The sequence below is a fragment of the Sparus aurata genome, chromosome 22 (assembly GCF_900880675.1).
Source record: "Sparus aurata chromosome 22, fSpaAur1.1, whole genome shotgun sequence".
NCBI classification, from domain to species: Eukaryota; Metazoa; Chordata; class Actinopteri; order Spariformes; family Sparidae; genus Sparus; species Sparus aurata.
Window position 1 is genome coordinate 2,004,777 of NC_044208.1, and position 17,903 is coordinate 2,022,679.

General features: G+C 38.2%; 1 protein-coding gene across 1 annotated transcript; it reads right to left on the reverse strand.

The window, feature by feature from the left end:
• Nucleotides 1–1,031: 1,031 nt before the first annotated feature.
• olfcb1 (olfactory receptor C family, b1) lies at nt 1,032–15,984 on the reverse strand. Its single transcript, XM_030406156.1, has 6 exons — nt 15,821–15,984; nt 10,664–10,955; nt 6,183–7,022; nt 5,773–5,988; nt 2,475–2,592; nt 1,032–2,297 (listed from the first exon to the last, which is right to left on the reverse strand). The coding sequence occupies exons 1-6, from the start codon at nt 15,982–15,984 to the stop codon at nt 1,138–1,140; spliced, it is 2,790 nt and encodes a 929-aa protein (XP_030262016.1). The 3' UTR covers nt 1,032–1,137.
• Nucleotides 15,985–17,903: the final 1,919 nt, after the last annotated feature.

Below are 17,903 nucleotides of genomic sequence, written 5' to 3' on the forward strand. Positions count from 1 at the left end.
TCTACGAACATGTCTGGTTTACTATGCAATGCATGCAGATGTTAAATTTAGTGTACATATCGCCAAGGGATAAAAAATACTGCTTGTAAACAAACGGTACCTTTTGCAAAAAAGTATTTAATGAAAGTTATGTCAACACTTTATCAATCCCAATAGGGAAACTGATCTGTTTTTATAAAACCATGCACTCTGATATGTAAAATTTATGTTCATGTAACTGAGGTAAGCGTTTCGTGTGTTCCCACAGACAGCGTGTTACAGATGTGCACATAAAACAGACGTGCAAATTTTGCTTGGTAAATGTCACACATTTATTATTATTATTTTGGACTGTGCAGCACTTTTCTGTAGCATGCTAAGTTAAGCTAAAGTAGCATCACAGCTGTTTCTCATGCAGGTGGCTGTGATCTCTTGTTTTTAAAGGTGTGCTTAAGGGAAGCTGTAAAAGAAGTTGCTGTACTCATTTTGATGTGTTTTACACAGGTATGTGGGCTCCCATTATGTTATCCTTTTTTATGCTAATTTGTTTAATAAAATGATGCCAAAGAAGAAATTGCTGCTGATGGGGTGGAGAATATTTGAAAGAGGTGTATTTTGTTTTATTGTACAGTTTTTCTGATGTTATGTTTTATTTAGTAGATAGAAAGCAGTGGCAGTAAATGCAGTCACTCACTCGTTTTCCGGACCCCGTGAGAAGAAGTGTGCTTAAAGAAAGCTGTAAAATAAGTTGCTGTACTCATTTTGATGTTTTTTACACAGAATAAATCCTCCCAGGCAGCAAGGCAGAAATTGTCCGCAAACACAACGCAGAGCCCATAGCAAACCAACGTGTCAGGCCAGACCGGCTGCATTCACAAAAGCATTTTATCAAAAAGGGAGACATTTTTTTCAAGTGAGTTTGAAGGTGCACTGCTTAAGATGGCAGGGCAAATTTGTCTACAATAAAAGCATTAAAATAAAAGCAATGTTTTTAATGATTTCTTTGTCAATTGTAGTTTGTTTTTTAAGAAGGAAAAAAAATCTATTAAAATCGTGAATCGAGTTTGGTGTGAAAAAATCGGAGATTACATTTTTAGGCCATATTGCTCAGACCTACTTTAAAAAGTAAATAGCAGTACAAGTTTTCTACATCAGGCTTTAGAATGATATACTCCGTCTCATTGTCACTTTTGTTCCTAAGCGGGTAAATGGAGGACAGACATGAGTTTTTTCTTTGGACACAGGCACTATGACCAGCTCTGCACCAGCAGGGCGGACTCCACTCAGACTGGCTGAGCTCCCCAGTATGGTTGATGCACTTGATATGGACAACCTACTATTTATTTGTGAGGGTTTGTTCATTCCAGGGATACCTATATCTGTCTCTGTCTCTGAATTAAGACTTGGACTGGAGATGACTCGCCATCTCCCCAGAATCATATCCAGTGTATCAATCTTTGACCCAAAGAGTGCTTCGTAACACTTGGGTAAAAAATGGCAGAAGATGATGCCGTAGCTGGATACTAGAATGGCTGAAGCCTGCACAGGAGTGCCACCTTCATGGTTGGTGATGTACACTGGGACAAAACACACCCATACAAACAAATACATTAGCATGCTAAAAATGATGTAACCGGTTTCACTGAACTCCTGAGGAACCTTCCTGCTTTTGAAGGCCAAGAGGAAGCCAACCAATGCCAGCAGGGCTATGTAGCTTAACATAATGCCAAAGCCTATGTATGTGGCACCTTCGTGACACTGTATTATTTTCTTCATGCTTTGTGTGGATGGTGGAGTTTCATCAACATCAGGAGAATCAAAGATCAGCCAGAGAAGACAGATTACTCCCTGGAGAGTAGTTACGATGATGACAATCACAGGGGGCTTGTAAAGTCTGTGTAGCTGCCTATTTGTCATCCTACCAAAGGGAAGGAAAGCCAGGAAGGTACGATAGGCCTTGACTAGGATGCAGGACACACAAAGGGTGAAGCCCATTGCATACATTAGCTGGCGGGCCCGGCAGAGGTGTACACTGGGCTTGCCCATGAAGCATATCACACTTGCAAAGCTCACTGCCAGACCAGTCATCATCACACAGGACAACCTCACCTCAGCCCTTTTCATTGGTGAGGAATCTTTGTACACCAAAAAGATAGTGAAAATAACCAATAACAGCAGGATGCCAAAGGCTGCGGCTGCCATCATGCTGATTGGATGAGCATCATTCCATCGCAGGTAGGACTCTTGTCTTGGCTTACATCGATCCCAACCCTTGAGAGACCAAGTTCCATTGGGACACTTTTTGCACTCATGAAGATCTGTCAGAGAAGACATGAGGAAATATGGAAATTATGGGTTACTTTGGTCTGTGGCAGGCCACCAAATCTGCTGTCACCAGAGATAAAAGAATGAATGTAACTTTATAAAGAGGCCTGTAAGGTCCTCAATGTGTGTAGTGAAGTGGAAGATAAAATCAGGATGTTAATGAGGCATACCCCAGGCATCTGTATATGTCCCCTCCATACATGGGATGCAGTTGTAACAGCAGGATACGTTCAAGATCTTCTTTACTAAGCCAGGTGTGCAGCGCTCTGAACATCTGGATTGGGGGGTCTGAGAGAACACGATAAGAGAAGCAGTAACTCATCAGTCTGTAGAGGGATAGCCTGTAGATGTTTTAAGGTGCTGAAACACCTACTAGTTCTACTTAGAGATAGAGGGTTATCTAGAACTCTTACTATCATTAAACAACTACAACTTCTCTGCATCTTAGCCTTTGTTTTTATTGACATATGTTGAAAACCAAATCTCAACTTAAACATATACACAGATGGATGGATACAAATAACCAAGCAAAATTCATCTTAAACACCTGTCAAAGACACACAACAAGCACTTAGTGGTTTATATCAATGTGGTGATTTAAACATCATTAGAGCTGTTTGAATGTATGAAGGGAGAATTAAAGAGTCCTCCGAGTAACCAAAGAGAGCAAAGTCTCTAAACTGCTGAAAATATATATATTTTTTATCATAATGGATAAATTAGAATACTGCTCTACGGAATGAGCCCAGAGACACTGCAGCTGCAACGGTGGGTGTTTACCTGTGGGGCAACTATGGATCACAATCCACTGCATCTCAAAGCAACAGCAGAAAACCTCAAGCACAACCCTTTAACACCATAAAACCACTGAACATGTATTGTGAGGATTTGCAAAATATGCTCTGCAATATGTCTGGTAATATGTTCCAAAAAGTAGTCCTAAAAGATTCTTGCCATGACAAGTGGTCTCATATGTGAGATGTTTTCCCTCCACTTGAACAAAAGATGCAAACCGTTCCAGGGACTGTCCAAATAAGGGTCCTTTATGCATTTCAAACTTTTGTCTACCATGTGGCTGAAGTGTTGTTGTGTAATGCTGATATAAAGGCATAGTTATGGCAAAATGGCGTGTATATAGAGATACTAGGGACTACTAGGGACTTTTAGTTGGGGTGACAATCTTCAGTGAAATTTCTGACAGCAGGATTATCACTTGCTAATTCAGTGAGCTAGCAGATGAATGATTAGTACAAGTAAGATGCGAAGTGAAACTTGTTTTGTTCTTTTTTTGATAGGCAGTCAATCAGCCCATTGACTTTTTTACACAGTATTGTTGTGAGTTGCCTGTTTGTCTGGCAACTCATAACAATACAAAATAGGGCAAAAATAGAGGGCTTACCAAGGTTTGGCCAAACTGGCATTATATGCATACATATACTGTAGAAACTCAAAATGCATACTTTACTTCACACTAATTCAACAAGATGTTGTGCAAATAAAAACAAATCCACTTAAGTTGATATTGGTAGCCTTTATCCCCTTCTGTTGAAAAGCAGGGCCTGGATTTAAAAGTCTTTAATCTCTTCATGGTAATAACATGACATACATTTAGAACGGCATGGAGACTAGCACTGAGAAACCTTTAAGAAGTAGGCTACCTGTCTTATATTGTCCTAAAGACAAATTGTGTTTTTTCTACAATTACTTTATCTACTATTATTATTGCTATTATAATTTACAATTATAATATACTGATCATCACCCTTGTATAAACATGCATTTTATGTTGCTGAAATTTTCAGTTGTGGGACTTTACTAATCTTGCAATAACTGTTAAGCAATGTTTATTCACGGCATATTCCATAAATAAGCGTGACATAATTTCCATGCAACACTAGCAATGTCAAATTGTAACACACACAATGCCTCTTGTCATTTAGCCTGCTAATTTGCCAGCTAGCAGTTGGGATAGACAAATTAGCGTTAATGTGTAATGTTAGCCTAAGGTTACTCAAAAATTCTGGACTATGACTTACCTTTCACGTGACTCAAGAGTGTAGACTCTCCTATTGTGAAAAGCTGCACATCCGTTTTTGCAGACTTTGCAGGAGGCTACTTGTCGATTTGTCCCTCATCTTATCCATGGTTTGTATTTGTCATTTTCTAGCCAATTCAAGTCATTACGAATAGCAAGCTCCCACGAGTTGGCATCTCCCACTCACTCATACAGTTACAATGTCAAGCATTTTCAAGCACTTTTTCCAAACTTCAAGCACTTTTGAAACCTTGAAAATACAACATAAAAAGCACAAGGATTTCAAGCATCCATACCGAACCCTGAATTTAGTGAACCACAGGCTTGAGAGACTCATTGCCAGTTTGCTGATACCCCAACATTACTGTAGCTGCCCAATAGTAATCTTTAAATACTAGAAGACACCAGACCACCATCTAGAGTTAGCCTGAATAAATTATTTTGTGATGGTCTATGCTTTTTATAACCCCAAATAAAATGTACAAAGATAACCGTCTTTAGCTTCTTAAGAAAATCAGCAGAGATCATTACTGGCAAATGTTGAAAGAGATAAAGGAAAATTGGTAGAGATACCATCTTAATTTTTTGATTGAGAAAAATGATAATTCGCGTTTTATTAAGTGAAAAACCCCTCGGGTCCAGTGTAAGTTATCTAAAAAACTACGGGTCAGATTCCTGTAGATTCCTGTGGTTTTCATCACTGTTGTGGAAAATTTACAAAAAAAACTTTTGAACCATCCCTGAGGTGACTGCAAACAGTCTCACAATGTTATTCTTTTCTTGTTATTTTCATTGATAATTTATTACTACACTGAATGATGGAAAACACAATATTTATCTTGTTTTGTCTGCCAATCTACAGTGTCACTCCAGACCAGTAGGTGGCAAAAATTTATCCATCTTATTAAAGTATTTCTGATTCTGATTTTGATCTGATTAGCTGGTCCACCAACCACCATCAAAATTTGAATAAGGAAACTTGTTGTGTTGATGAACTACAGTTCACTGTTAACATTGTGTGAAGTTGTGCTTTGCTGTGTGTTTAGCTCCATTAGCTGTTAGCTTCATTAGCCCGCTAAAGCTGCTAAAAGCTTATTGATTCTTCCTGCAGACTTCGATACCAGTTTGTTGTTCAGAATATAGAATTATTGTCCCCCATCGAAAGAGTTTACTGAATCTTTTAGGATTTTAACATGTCACATTTTCACTAGCGCAGACACAGTACTATGGCGAGAGATGCACATGAAATATATATTAAAAAATATGAAAGTTGCTTATGATTATTCAATCATTCCACCAGGTTAAGGTTCTACGGTAAAGAATTATAATCTCACTGTTCTTGGTGACCACTTGACACCTTGCCACACAGTGATTACACTGTCTACTGCAATGATCAAACGTGTGAATGTATGCTGAGTTTGGTGTTCTCTTACTGTGGTATTGGCTGTTGAAAGCCAGGTGAAATTTTTCATATCGACCTGTACGTCTGCACTGATGACATGGTATTTCCCAATCCTTTGAAATCTGCGGTGGTGTCCATCCCTTTTCCACATGATCAGATCATAGCCACTTACAAAATCACCATTTTCATCAAAGGAGTAATTCTGATCGTCACGCCTGAAATTAACCTTCTTCAATTCTTCAAGAAGCTGTAAAGCAAGGGACAGGACGTCAGTTACACTTCTCCTTTTACTAAGATTGGTTGCTATAGCAGATAATTCCAGAAGGTATTATTCATGAGTATTCTAAGGGAAAGAAACACACATTACAGTCTAATTCCTAAAATATGAGTAAAATACAAATTCAAATTTGAATCTCATCTGGAGATGAGATTAATTCTCACCTTCCATGGTGGGAAGTTTATTTCTCCCAAGCATGACAAACTGTTGCACTTCAGTAGGTTTTGGAGAGCATGTGCCACAGCCCACACTGCTACTCTGTTAGGGAGGGCTTTACTTGTGTCCAGCACCTTTAGAAGATAATCATCATTTTGTTCTTGGGGATCTGTAATATTACATGCATTGTCAGCTTTAACTTTCAGCAGGTTGGGTGAGGGGCAATAGGAGGGGGGTTTGTCTGAGAAACATTCTGAGGAGCAGTTGAATCTCAGGTTCTTGTATTCTTCAATGAAGTGGTTGTAGCCTCCTGGGTTTGCTGTAAGATTCTTGAGATACTTATCAAATGATTCACTCTTGCCTGAAACAAAGGTAAAGCCCAAGATGTCCCCAACCTGGTTAATGCCATCCATTTGGGCAAGGGACCGGCTGTTTGACCAGGCATCACTGGCAATCCATGTCCTTGAAGTGTTGGTCCTGATCATTTCCTTAAAGAGGTCCTGCACCCGCTCGGCCTTGAGGATTAGCAGTACTACCTGAGCATCGGATGAGCGGATCTGCCGGGCAACCCGCTTGATGTGTTGACTACTGAGTGAATGATCAAGGTGAGGCATCACCTCTTGGTAGGCCAAGCACACACTATTTGCCTTCGCGTCCGAGAGAAAGCTCTGGAAAGCTGCTCTGCCATAATCGTCATCCCCATACACAACACCAACCCAATTCCAGCCGTAATGGTGCATTATTTTGGCTACTGCTTTGGTCTGATGCTCGTCACTTGGAATATTGCGCATGAAGGATGGGTAGCGCAGTTTGTCACTTAGTTCTGGTGAAGATGATGTGCTGCTCAGCTAAAAGGGAGATGAGATTGTGAAGAATATTAAACACAGAAAAACATAAAATGCAAGCATGATCTTAACTTCAGATTTATAGACTGTGAAGGAACAGAAAAATATGTTTGAAATTCAAAAGGGTTCAGTGGAAAGATTGTTCCAGGATGTGCTTAGCTAGCTTAGCACAATGACAGGAAGCAGGGGCAAACAGCAAGCCTCTGCCAAAAGACTGACCATATGACCTCAATACATCAAAAAATACCTGTGTTTTGAAGAGTTAGAAAACTGCAATTTCATCATGATTAATGTTATTTCATCAAAAGATTGGGGTTAGGGTTGGGAGGTTCTTGAAGACATCTTGGGTGGAGCTAGCTGTTTCCATCTGCTTCTGTTGTTTGTGCTAATCAGAGATAAGCATGTCTTAAGCCTGTAGTGGGCTAATTTCTTCAACAAATGCAGCTTACACATTAAGCTTCACAAAACTATTAAATTACTAAATGTCCACAATTGATGTTCCCAGGAAACCGGATCAGTGTTTACGCTCTCTAGTAGCCCCGAATGTACTTGGTATGCCATCCCATCTACTGACTCTCCAGACAACAAGAAATCAGTACTGAAGTGGTTATTTTGCAAAGGTTTGGCTACTTGGCACCCTTGGGCTGGGTCACCAAATAGGACCACAAGTTGCACAGCTAACTGAGTTACAGCAGCTACAATCCTGAAGACAGGATTTTACTTTATACTCTGTTTGACCACAATGTGCATAGCAATAGCAGAGGGAACTAAACTAAAGATCCGTAACTACATATTTAGTCAGCATAGCATATACCGAATACTAAATCCCCTCTGGTCCCCATCTTGGTTACAATGTTTGAGTGAACTATAGATAACTGCATACTCAGGGCTGCCAAGTTTTACCAAGTTTTACCAAACGTTTGAAGTGAGACTTTGGGGGAAGGGACTTTCGGTCGCTGATGAAAATGTTGGGGCCATGTGAAGCCAGATTTAGAGATATATCTAATTTTCAATTAACATTGGGATTAGACTGCTGTGATGTCATTATTTGGTCAAAACCAACAATATTTACTCATTTTCTCACTGACCTCCATGCCAACTACTTTTCCTGCCCTGTTGGCCTCTGCCTGCTCTCTGCCTCTCTGTCTTTACTCTGAAAATACCAGTGAACATGCAATAATATTATTAGTAAATCAGTGACTAGAAAGATGTTCATACACATAGTTTACATTAAGATTAGACTGTTGTTATGTCATTATTCAGTCCTAGTCTGTCATTATTCAGGCAGTACCTCCCCTGCCCAATTATTTTTGCAATTTAAAGTTTAACAGTTTCCTGCAATGGTGCATATTGTTCATAATGGACCAGCATAAGAAGAAATGAAAACATCGTAAAATCTGGTAAAGCAGGAAAGATTTGGACAAATTAACACTGCCCAGAATGAAGGCAGGTCTTCGTGCTTCTTCCATGACATGTTTGAAACAGATAAAACAAACTAGCTTCTGTCCTGTAAATCCCCTTAGTTCTTAGTATTAATGAGCTCACAAGCAAATGAGTGATTTCTGTTTTAAAACCAGTCTGACACTCTAATGAAAAATAACTCACCATATACGTTAGCTATTTTTACTTTGTTTCAAAATGTACTGGTTTGGAATGACAATCTGCATATGTATGTTAGAGGTTTTGACATCCCACCCTTATAACCTTCTTCACTACTGTCAATCTCTGTTTCATTAAAGTCAGTAGATGTCTTGTTTTTACATTCATTAACAAGATCTATAATTTCTTTCTCTTCCACTGCTGTAACAAACAGGTCTGGGATTCCTTTCTATATAATAATCATTAATTTCCTCAGTTGTCATTAATGGATCAGTATTTCACATGTATTTATTTTCTGCCCCTTTAGTTCTCTCTCTTATGGAATCTTGTATAGTGTATTTTTCTTCTTGCAGGCATTTTGTAATCTCCTAGTGATCTATGGATGATCTCTTTATTTATGTTCTCTGCAGTATTGTTTAATGGGACAATTTGAATCATATAATGATCTCAGTATTCTTAAGAACGATTCACATGCACTATCAATATCATTTTCCATATATAATATTTACCAAATTTTTTGCCAGTAAATTGTGTCATAGTGTGCTCATTAATTCTTCTGTCCTCATTCCTCTATGTAGTGGTTTCTTGTCCGGGTGATCTTTTTTGTGTTTAATGTCATAGACAGTAAAAACTGGTAGATGGTCACTGATATCGTTGGTCAATAGTCCTAGTCATTAGTGAATATGTCATCTGTTGAATTGACACAGTGGGATATTACTCTACTGGGTTTGGTCATTTTAGGAAATAGTGTCATTCTGTACATAGAGTTGCTTAATTCTTCAGCCACTGTTTGTTTATTTGGATTCAAAATATCAAGTTTTGAATCCCCACAAATGAAAAATACTTTCCGACTTATTTTTGAAAACATTTCCTCAATCCAGTCCCTTAAAGATTCAATAGACCCTGAGTCTATTCAGGAAATGCTTTTTTCCTCCTGAAATGTAACAGCATGACTCGCCCTACTCTGCCTCTGATTAGTTGTTCTCTTTGCCTCTCGTTGGGTTGGTTAGATTAAAGCATGAGGACTGATGATTGTTTAGGTAAATATCTATGTAAGCCAATCAGAGGCAGAACAGGGCTGCGAGTGTAGCAAGCAGCAAGTGAGGAAATATATTCAATTATTAGAGGGGATAAAATAAAAATTTTAATTTATGATTCTCAACATGTGAAATATGAGGATTAGCATGTAACCGTGTGAAGACGCTTAATTGCATGAGACTCATGGTCAATGTGTGAGACTTGGCAGCTCTGGCATACTTGTGGATAAAACTGTCACTAATGCTAATGTAGCTCCTCAGGAATGTAAGCTGTTATTTTTCTAATTTTGACAAACTAACCTGTGAAAACACATTAGTTAATGTTGTACGGAATATGGCTGTTGGTAGCTGTTGTTGATTCCGTTCAATCATTCCAAATTGTAATTTTATGTTACTGTTAGTGCAGAAGCAGGCTACATTGTAAATACAGATAGGATCCCTTGTATTCAGCACCTGAAAGACCCGTTAGACAATGGCCCATTAAGTTAACAAAAAGGTCCAATGCAAAGCAGTAGGTAGGTAGAAAGTAGATATGTGGTCACAGTAGCCCTCCTGGCCCAGCCCTGCTGCTGCTGTCTGCAACAGACACACAGAACGTGAAGAAATAAAACATGTAATTGTATTTGACTGACGATTGAGAGGAAAACCCCTCTACCCCACTTACTACATTTCACAAGCTCATACAAGGTCTTACTTGTGTGTGAAAGGAAACCTTTAAGTGACTGAAAGCAGCCTCTCTAATCATTAAAGCACAGTGTACAGGCATTGTGAATCTGCCTACGAAGGTGCATCTTACGATATGAATGCTGAGCCCTCTCTGTTGCAGGTCAAACACTGTAACATTGATTCAAGGGCCCATTGACATGTATTACTGCAAATGCTTCCTGCTGCTTTGAGATCACCCAGCAAGGCAACTGATTTGATCTGGCACACCTCATTTTAAGACTGTCTGTCTGTCTGTCTGTCAGTAGTAGTGTATGTGCTGATCAGATAGAATGTGTGACTTACTAGAGGGACCATGTAGACATTCAACAATCTGGCCACAGCGATGGATACCTCAGAGTACAACGCTCCTAAAATAATCTTGACTCTGGGTCTGAAGTCGGTGTAGTCACACTTCATATTTAGAGACCCATTAACTGCGAGCATGTGCCCCACACTCTGCAATGCTTTGCTAGCATATGAGCATGTGTCACACATCAAATATCCAAGACGCACTCCAGGGAGGAAATTAGCTCCGTTTATCTCCTCAATTTCATGGACTGCAGCCAAGGACATCATAAATGACTCCAGATCAAAGCTGAGAAGGGACAGTGAAACAGCAAAAACAAATATAGTTATAAATAACACATTCTGGTTTGAGATGTTTCATTTCATAGAGGATGTCTACAAAAGAATCACATTCAAAAGTAGGGCACACAATGCAGGGAAACCTTGAGATGAAATTACTGAGAAGAAGAAATATTTATTTTAATCTTCAGAGTCCACACTGTAAACCCCAATCCATCCATAACACAAAATTTTATTGTAAAGTCTACACAAATCCTCAGGACTGTCAAAATGACATAAAAACGTTATGTTCACTTGACACAAATACTCATCCCTTGTGAACACAACATAATGTATTTATGTTTAGACAGCAATTTTTGATTTTTGAGTTAATTTCACTTAAATCTATAAAGCTGAAGTAGCCTATTTAGTTCAAGGCCAATTAACAACACATACTTTGTGCACTTAGCATATATTTTGATAGTTGAATGATCTAAAAAACTGGTTGTAAAAATATGCACTCAATGTTTTTATGTTCATATGACAAGCAGTCACTTTCTTGATCAATAAAATGAAAAATGTGTGTTCACTTTACATAACAAAAACATGTAATATCAACAAGAGTTGCACAGTTATGCTGAACACAAAAATGTTTTGCTTAACATAACATAACACCATAACTTAACATAAAACTGACACCATTTTCTGTGTTTTTACCAACTTATTATTTTTATAGTACACATAATTTAGTAAAAATTTGTCAAAGCAACATTAAATTTAAAGGTTGAGTACAACTTCCATTTCTTTGTTTGTGTAACTTAAAATCTTTGAGTCGAAACAAAACCTAAATTTGTGTTATACTGTTTACATCAATACAACTTAGATATGTAATGCTGAACTGGCATATATTGTTAAGCTCAATGGACAGCATAGAAATTGTGCACTATGTAGACATTAATAGTTGTTTGAACTTACAAATTGGTGTAAAAATATACTCAGTTGTTTGTTTCTTTGACAAGTAGTCACTTTCTTGACTACATAATTACAACAAGAGTTGCACAGTTACGTTTTCTGTATTAACATAAAACTGCCACAATTTTCTGTTTCTACCGACTTATTATTTTCTCACAAACAAAACCTAAATTTGTGTTACAGTGTTTATGGCAACATATTTAATGTCAAAATAATGTATATTGTAAACAACAAATTGTGCACAGACCATACACTTTAATGGTTCATTGGACTTGAAACATTTTTTAAAGCCACTTGTATTTGTATCACACTATGTATTTAGGTTGACTGTCACTTATATTCCTATATTAATGTAACAAAAATACTTAAGTGGCAATAAATACTAAACTCATTTTAAGCATTCGGTATCTTTAGAGTGTTATTTTAAAGATCCCCATTAGAATAAGATATTAGTATTACGGATTTGTATTTGTCATAACTGACAACTTTTTGGTACACAACATGCTAGTTTTGCTGCTATACATATGTATATATATATATACATATATATATTTATATATATATATATATATATATATATATATATTTATATCTATATATACATATATATATATATATATATATATATATATATACATATATATAAATGTATATATGTATATATGTATATATTTATGTGTATATATATATGTATATATGTATGTATATATGTATATATATATGTATATATATATATATCTGTATATGTATGTATGTATGTATGTATGTACATATATATATATATATTTACTGTATATATATATATACATATATATACATAACTATCAGATGAATACATCCTCTGCAAGAGACAAGCTTGACAAGGGTCTTGATCCCCGGTCGTCTGCATGCAACACGGCAGCAGTTCACTGCTCTATTCCCTCATCCTACATGTTTCGGTTGACTACTATTTTAAACATCTCAGACTGAATAATTTCTGAAGGAGATTAATATGAGAAAAAGGCCAGCAAAGTTCCCATAGCATCAGGTAGGAAAAAAATTGCAGACTTCCTGTTGGACTGAGGGTATGGGTCCAAGAGGATTTTTTGTGCGGCAGGTCACAATACATATGCAAACTGATTTCTGTTGATGTAGGCGGCGCATTAGAGCAGGGGGTGCTATAGAGTCACCTGGCCACACCTACACCCAATTAAGTTGAAGTCTATGCACTAATTTTATGATCTGTTGTCTTGTTGTTGAATGATGATGTTTATCGTGCAGCTGAGAAACTGAATTTCCCTCGGGATAAATAAAGTATTTATCTATCTAAGTATCGAAAATCTTGCCACATGTAACGTATATCCCAAGTTTGGTGAGTTTGTTTTGGGGTATGTTCATATGGAGGACCAAACCTGACATAAGTATAAATAAATAAATAAATGAATAAATGCATAAATGCATAAATGCATAAATAAATACATAAATAAATAAATAAATGCTGAAAAAAAAGGAAAAATAAATAAATGCATAAATAAATACATGCATAAATAAATGAATAAATAAATAAATGCTGAAATAAATGTATGAATAAATAAATAAAAGTACAAATAAAAGAATAAATGCGTTTTATTTATTTATACATTTCTGTTCACCTACATTTATTTATTTCTGTTCACCTACATTTATCTATTTCTGTATTTCTGTTCACCTACATATATTTATTTCTGTATTTCTGTGTCCATATGTAAATGAGGAGGTAGGAGGTCCTAACCTCAGTCAAGAGCATGATTGGTCAAATCGGAGAGCCAGACAAAAGCAAACGATTCCTGATCTCAAGCCTCCCTCTCTGTAACGTTGTAAACAGCTCCAGTTAGCTTAATGGCCTCGACCAGTGTGACAGGTTAACTGGCGTTCATTTTAACTTGCGAGGGTCCCAGATGTGCTGGTGGTGTGGTTTGAGAATCCTGTCTGGAGAGCCATGTCCGCTAACCAGGAAAAACATTCTGCTCATCGCTCCAAGTCATGTATACGTGTATTCGTTTTGACGTGGCTTGAACACTTCTATCCACACGGAGAAGCCGGGGCTGCGACTTGCAAACCACTGCTAGACGAGCGCTACAGAGCACAAATCGTCCAAAAGTGCATGTTGTCGGTCTCATATATTTTTCGTGAATCTCTGTACTCTTAAACAACTCATGTGTGGAACAGTATTAAGCATTTGTTCACGCCGAGCGGCTCGAGAGCGGCGTGAACACTGCTGTTAGCAGTTAGCTGCTAGTTAGCTTTTAGCTGCTCGCTGTAGCGCTAAGAGCGTAGCGTCCAGGTTAACTGTTGACACGTTACCACCGAGAGTGAGATACATGTCTGGGCTTTCCTATGAACCATTTTCGCTACTGGTGTTTGTATCACAGGTTGATCTGGACGTCTCACGATTTGCCACAGCTGATTGACCTCACGCTGAGCTCGGGCTGGATGTCAATGTACTCTGCAGACTGTTTGACCAGCAGGCTGTATGACAGTGTACAGTTTTCACACTGACTTAGCTTCAGCTTAATAACGATGTATGCGGCTCGGAACGATGGCTTTAAGCGACCATTTGAACAGTGCGGAATGAAAAATACCCGATGGTAACCGGTGTCACAAGGTAGCCTGGACGCTGCGCTACAGCGAGCAGCTAACAGCTAACACAAGAGCTAAAAGGGGTCTCCACTCCGCTCTCGAGCCACTCGGCGTGAACAAATGCCTCAGCCTGTTCCACCCATGAGTTATTTGAGAGTACAGACATTAACGACAAAGATATGAGACCGACAACATGCACTTTTGGACGACTCGTGCTCTGTAGCGCTCGTCTAGAATACACATATACATGACTTGGAGCGATGAGCAGAATGTTTTTCCTGGTTAGCGGACATGGCTGAGGACCCCTCTCTCTCCAGACAGGATTCTCAAACCACACCACCAGCACACCTGGGACCCTCGCAAGTTAAAATGAACGCCAGTCAAATTCATAAGTAAACCAGAGCTACATGAACAAATGTCAACAACTGCAGCTAACAGTTTGCTGAGCGGGCTTGCTGGTAGCCAGCAACATTCCTGTACAGTGTACAGGAATCAGCAGCGCTGCTAGTAAGGCAGAAGTAGTAGACCCTCATCGAGCACACTCCTGTAACCAATCATGCTCTTGACTGAGGTTAGGACCTCCTACCTCCTCATTTACATATGGACACAGAAATACAGAAATAAATATATGTAGGTGAACAGAAATACAGAAATACAGAAATAAATAAATGTAGGTGAACAGAAATACAGAAATAAATAAATGTAGGTGAACAGAAATGTATAAATAAATAAAAAGCATTTATTCTTTTATTTATACTTTTATTTATTTATTTATACATTTATTTCAGCATTTATTTATTTATTTATGTATTTATTTATGCATGTATTTATTTATGCATTTATTTATTTATTTATGTATTTATTTATGCATTTATTTATTTATTTATTTATTTATACTTTTGTCAGGTTTGGTCCTCCATATGTTCAGACCTCCAATACTGGGCTTAAAGTGGTGGAATAAAAGAAAAATAATCCTAGCAATTCCAATAGGGCCTCACACTGGTCAGTCAGTAAAAATGAGATCATAGCAATGACTTAAACGACTTTAACTACCATCTCACAATACAAAAATGCTAAAAGCTAAAGCTTCTACTTAAGCAAATGTATATACATTTGCCATCTTTGTTTCTTTTATTTATACATTTAAACATTATTTACCCCTAACCATTTACTTTCACACTATTAAAAGTGCTGGATGGATGGATGGTTTTTCTATTAAAGAAAGATAGTTCAGTGCACCTCATTTACATGGGAAAGGAAAAAAAAAACAGAGTAACACATACAGGTAGCATCTGATGCAGCAAATATATCATTTGTTATACTCACTCCGAGCAAAGAAAGCCTTCAGGTCTTATCCGTTCATGAAGAGATTTCACTTTATGATGACATGGCAAAAGTATACCTATCACGATGTCCCCGGGTGCCCAGGCCCCGCATGCATGCTGAGCAGAGTCATACCCAACTACATGAGCTTGAATTCTGGTCAGCATTGTGAGAGCTAAAAGGAGGCTGGACAGCAGGCAACACTTGTGCATCTTGAACAGCGAGAGTGAAAAAAACACTTCAGGGTTTCTGCAGAAGCATTTTGTACTCTCTCAGGTCACATCTGGGAGGTGCTAGATACAGTTCAGGCAAGAAACCTGTTTTAAAGCGGAACTGACATGACTTTGTCATGCATCAGTGTCATCCTCCAGGCATTTCCCACTCTGACAGGTGCTGGCATGAGGAAGTAAAGCGTCAAAGACACTAACCAACACAATGGTTGGATAGAATAATGAAGAATACCGAATACTGTTCTGGAACCATCAGAGGTCCTTGAGCATGTGTCTTGAACCGATCAATCAAGAAATGCTGGTTTTCATTTGCCCCCTACGATCAAAAAAACAATTGAATTGTTCCTGCATGACTCTGTTTATTGAACTGGTCTGCTCTGTGGTTGGTGTGACAGCCCAAGTTTTAAGTGTTTTTGTTGGTATCTGCTTCACTGTTGTTTGACCAGAATGCAAAATCAAGCAGAACAAGAAAGTGTACAGGGTAAAGACAGTATTCCACAGAGTGCTGTGGAAGTACTCTTTTAATCAATAATTAACATAATTTTTTTACTTCACTGCGAACTACTACTTCTAAATAGTTCTAAATATACTATTAAATACAGTTTTTGTTATTCAAATTTATCCAGATTAATTGAATGCTTACAGATCAAACAAACAGCAGTTTTTGCAGTGAGAGGAATCTTTTTTGTGTTATTTTCGAAAGTAAACACTTACTGCTTATGAGCCCTCCTCCCACTGCGCACAGACATGTCCAAAAGACGTCAAGACAAGCCCCAAAAAGAGAATGGTTTTGGACACAGACAGTTGCTCATCTTATGCTTCCTGACTCATTCTTCTCTAGTTTTGTGTTCTGCTGGTGTCCTTTTCAATTTTGGTAGCATTGGGTGGTACCTGCAGCCCAGGTAGTCCAGCTCCTCCAGGATGCAGTTGCCAGAAGGTTTGCTGTCTCTCCCAGCACAAGAACGGAAGAGATACCAGGAGAAGACTGGCCATTACACGAGGAATGTAAATGTAAATATTTGTAAAATATTAAGAATTAAAGTTGTAGTCTGTAACAATTTTGTTGTATTTGCTAAAATTGTCATTATGATCTGATAGTAGAATAAGATACAGGTCAGCTGTATAAAAATCCACTGTCTGTGTGTCCACCCAAATTAGGATAAATATCGGAGCGTCATTTTTGAGGTGGAGGGAGCTGCGGGATTTGTAAGGACTTTTCTGCTGGACAACTAAGGAGCCCTGCTTAATATATGTTTATTTCTATTTCATAAACACAAGGCTAAGATGGCAGTGGTCACAGTAAGACTCGCAATAAGGCATATCGCCTTACTATGTTGCAGTTGAGCTACATAGCGTGTTGGTAAATCAGGCTTGTTAGCTTGCATGCTAACTCCAGTGTTTGTCTTTATGGCTACTGGTTAGCAAAAGTGTCTTTCAAGTGACGGGGCAGTTATAACTTTAGTTTGTGTTCAGTACGCTCTGAAGTGGTTTAATTTGTTTAGAGAAATAATGTTACTCATGCTTCAGAAAGGCAGCATGGCTAAAATGTTGCACCAGTAATGATTACCTGGTAACTTTGTCTACCGCGATGTAGTGTTTGTTACACGGGATATCTACAGTGACTCAGCATGAGGCACTCGTTATTGTAATTTAGTTGTTTTGATCAGAAATACAACAATCAAGGCTTACTTTGTTGCCAGTGCCCTACCAAAGCAATGAGCATTCAACCCGATGTGAATGCGGCATCTGGCGTCCTCTGTCACTGTGGTTACAAGCCTGCTCGTGCACGGCAGGCTCCTCTGTGGGGAGGGGCTTTGAAGGCAGGGCTGCTGGGAGCACTGCTCATTCTAATTTCC

Excerpts from the sequence above, each read along its gene's own strand:
- olfcb1 (XM_030406156.1), bottom strand. The coding sequence starts at position 15,984 with ATGCTGACCAGAATTCAAGCTCATGTAGTTGGGTATGACTCTGCTCAG. Across the intron at positions 10,956-15,820 it reads GAAGGCTTTCTTTGCTCGGA|CTTTGATCTGGAGTCATTTA; the intron begins GTGAGTATAACA and ends GTCCCTTCTCAG. Across the intron at positions 7,023-10,663 it reads ATGTCTACATGGTCCCTCTA|CTGAGCAGCACATCATCTTC; the intron begins GTAAGTCACACA and ends TCTCCCTTTTAG.